This window comes from Aedes albopictus, chromosome 3 (genome assembly GCF_035046485.1).
Source record: "Aedes albopictus strain Foshan chromosome 3, AalbF5, whole genome shotgun sequence".
Classification (NCBI taxonomy): domain Eukaryota; kingdom Metazoa; phylum Arthropoda; class Insecta; order Diptera; family Culicidae; genus Aedes; species Aedes albopictus.
The window spans coordinates 174,118,446-174,122,468 of NC_085138.1; the positions used below are offsets into that span (position 1 = coordinate 174,118,446).

A 4,023-nucleotide genomic window follows, 5' to 3' on the forward strand; every position below is an offset into this window, starting at 1 on the left:
GGCCGAATCACGAACCAAAGTCGTCGTTGCCAGTTAGTTCTTAGCCTGCTGAACAAATTCGCCGAAGACACTATATTTTTATCTCATTGGGATCTTGAGATATACGTTGCGCAAAGTATGTGGCCAATTTTGGTACCCCAAGACAATCCAGAATAACTCCGGAACCATGTGGACCGGGCACCCATATCCCCGGCATCATAAACTAGAAGAGTTTTTCGGGAAGTTGTGAAAATTTCATCAAAATCCACCGAAAAACAAAAAAAGTTATGAGTTAGCTTGATGAAGGTTAATATTTTAAAAGAATTCCTGAAGAAGAATTCTCTGGATTTCTGAAGAAATCTCTGGAATAATTTTTCAAATGATCACTTGGTAAATTTCCCAAGGAAACCTTATACAAATTCCCCAGAAAAACCTTTACGTAAGTCGAGATGGAATCCCTGCAGGAATTCTGTAAGAAGGAACTCCTGGAGACATAATTGAATTATTCATAATTTTTCTTTACCCAATTCCAGCGTAAACTATTGTATGAACATCTGTATGTCAAACAAGAAACATCCTTTCAAACCAAACTTAACAGCCATCTGATTGTGAATATTTGCGCAGCTTATTTGCACGACAAAGCTTTCAGAAGTATCGATATAATTTCTGCCATAAAGTTATATGCTTATCACCGCAGCTTTCAACGTTGAGATCTAGGAGATTGAACTTTTACAGCGCATGCGTTGAAAACTGCTGACATGTGTTGGGTAGGTTCATTATGAAAAAATCTGCAAACAGCCGGTGTAAACATTAGATTTTCCCGTGAAATAATAAGTTTCAGTCCTACTGCTAACATGTTTAAGAGTAAAATTGTGATAAGAGTAGTCTATCATCAGCTGTTTTTTTTTTAATTTAACGTTTACGGCGACCATTCAAAGTAACGCATGTACCTCATAACAAGAATGTCGATCCAGCGCATTAGGGAAAAGCAAGCTACTCTTTTCTCGCTTCAATTGTTCTATTGTAAAGAAAATGAAAAAAATACGAATTCGTTACAATACAATATTTTACAGATAAAGAGCGTTCATACTTTCTACCGTTAATGTGTTTTCATCCAAATAACGTAAACTAAAAAAAAATGTTATGCACCTTTAACCCTTATGTGGCCGACAGGGTACCCGGGTACCCAGCACCCATTTAAAATGCACGGTGTAGAAAAAAGCAAAAATTTTGTCGGACACATAACGGTTAAACAATCGAAATAGAGTGAGACGATATTATGTTTGACCTATTATATCCTCGTTTCAGTTTGGGGAGCTTCCATAAATGACGTAGCGTTTTAGGGGGAGGAGGGAGCATCTGATTAGGCTCCAATCCAAGTAGAATGGTACAGGAAAATAGGCTACGCGGGAGAGGGTGTCTACCTTATTGACATTTATCCACAGCCACATAAAAGCGAAGTATCAGTAGGTCGGCTCTAGAGGCACGTTCTCCTCCATTTGGGAAATTTGTGACAAAACTTTTTTTTTTCGAATAAGTGTAATCAGTTAATGTCAAAGGATAAGCAAACGAGGATAGAATTGAAAAGTACAATAACTGATTACACTTATTCGCAGAGGGTATTCTGCTTAGAGGGTTCGAAAGTCGGTACAAGTGGCTTCCTCATGTATTTTAATCTTAAATTTTCTTTTGTCAGCTAATGTCAAACATTTTCATTAAAGTGGTTCCCGATACGATTGGAAACACTTGCGCCACCGTCTACACTTTTGCGAGCTTTGTGATTTTTATTATAGCTTGCTCATACACTGCCTCCTCGCCAGTAGCATTTGCGATTCCCACAATCTCAGCACGTGAAAGCAACGGGTAAGATTGCACTGTTTGCTGATAGATATGCCTCTACCTATGTATCTAATGACAAGCAGCGGCGCAGCGCTGATGGTTATCGTGAAGTTTCCTGTCAGTCACAGTTTCGCGTTTGCATTAAGGTGAAACGGGACGCCGTGTTATTTTTCCTATCTTGCCTCTCTTTCTAACAATTTGCCTCGCGATTTTAAAGATGGTAATCTCGAGTTCTATCGCACTGAAGATGCTGAAAAACAATCAGCATATGCACTGCAAGTGAGCATACACAGTGATAGGTTTTTGTTGCAAAATATGAAGTAGAATCTAAGATTACCATCTTAGTAGCAACAGAGCAATGGCGGATATTTCCCCGACCGTCCCGTCCGCCCTTAAGCATTGCAGCAGAGGCGCTCATTACGACTGACCTTAGATATCATGGAGGAACAACAAAAGCTGGATTTTATCCGCAATGAATTAACCGGAAATATCCTGAAAGCGTTAGGACTTGATGATTCTGAATTGGTGAAAGTAAATCTATCTACACCGAATCATCTGGATGGTTTCATGTCCGTGATACATAATCTAGTTCTTGTGACCAAAGATAAGAAAACAAGGTAAGACTTAGCAAATGTTTTCTAACGTAATCTGACCAAACATATAATTGTTTTTCTTTGTAGCAAGGAGAGAACTTTCAATTTGATGGTCAAAGTAATGAAAGGCGATGAAAAATTTCGCGAGGTATCTCTGACTAAAACTCAGTTCACCAATGAAATCTACATCTACAGTAAAGTAATTCCAACTTTTACGGAACTTTTGTCCACAAGAAGATGCTCAGTAAAGGGAAATAGTTGGTGCCCGAGAATATTTTATTGCACAGCAGGACTGATTCCAGCGTTCAGCAAGATTTACGAAACGATTCTAGTCATGGAGAACATGGCATTGGACGGGTACAAAGCTGGTCCGAGAAATGACTTGGACGAGACTCACTTGACCTTGATGGCCAGGAGGATTGCTCAGTTCCATGCTTGTACGTATGCAATGAAAATCATAGATAAGGAATGTCTTGAAAATCTAGTCGATGGAATTATTCCACTGAATTTTATCAAAGATGATGAAATATTCGAGAGCTACGCTATTATGTTCCGAAACGGATTAGATAGAATTTTCGGATATCTTTCCAAGCATCCGGAAGAATTGGACAATGAGCAATTTAAGGCCGACATGGCAAAACTCCGCAGCAAATATGGAGAGGAGCCGATACACCTGATGCAAAAGTTTTTACAAAGAAACGAATTTTCAGTTATTCTACATGGCGATTACAACAGGAATAACGTGCTTTTCAAATATGAGAACGGCAAGCCAGTGGATCTTCGTATGTTCGACTTTCAGGAGAATCGCTACGCCACACCATCCATCGATTTGTCGTTTTTCATGTGCATGAGCATGCCAACCGGTCTTCGGGAACAGTTTTGGAACCCACTACTGAAATGCTATCACGACAGCCTGATGGATACGCTGATTGACATTTTGAAGTGTGATAGAAGTGACCCTCGTTTGGAAATCTACAGCTACAGCAATTTCATGGTTCACATGAAACAGTTGGGAATGTACGGAGCTATGGTTGCGTCGCACTTTTTGCCGTGGATGCTGGGCTCCGAAGAAGAATGTGCTCTGCTGGCAGAATGCTCCGTCAAGGATATAGGCTCTGACGAGATGAAACGCCTGACCATAATGAGCGGAGGAGAAAAAGTAGACAAGCGTTTGATAGAAATTTTCAGACTTATGAGTCAGCTAGGATATTTTTCCATTGTCCATGATGATTAGACGATGACGATTTTGTTACCAAAACATATGTTTCGAGGTTTAATATATGGGTACATAAGGGGAAAAATATCAAAAATAAAAGATATATCGTTATTTAAATCTACATAAGAGTAAACACAAAAGTTTTTTTTGTCTCATTCCAATGTTACCACTAAACCTTTATTAAAGATGATCCAGCCTAGGGCAGAAATTCTCAATAAATAATAAATATTTAATGAAAAGAATGCCTACGCTTTTTGTTCGACAACAAAAGCCAGGGCAGGATTTCTAAAGAAGGCAAGTGTTTGGACGTTGGGCAATGATTCCGGGCCCCACAAAATATCACTTCATGAATAAAAATACGAAAAAAGGAAGGAGAGAAATGCCAGAAAAATCTGG

At 39.2% G+C, this 4,023-nt stretch overlaps 1 protein-coding gene across 1 annotated transcript; it reads left to right on the top strand.

Moving 5' to 3' along the window:
- Positions 1-1,794: 1,794 nt before the first annotated feature.
- Positions 1,795-3,747, top strand: LOC115261304 (uncharacterized). Its single transcript, XM_062859337.1, has 3 exons — positions 1,795-1,964; positions 2,216-2,435; positions 2,499-3,747. The coding sequence occupies exons 2-3, from the start codon at positions 2,257-2,259 to the stop codon at positions 3,643-3,645; spliced, it is 1,326 nt and encodes a 441-aa protein (XP_062715321.1). The 5' UTR covers positions 1,795-1,964; positions 2,216-2,256; the 3' UTR covers positions 3,646-3,747.
- Positions 3,748-4,023: the final 276 nt, after the last annotated feature.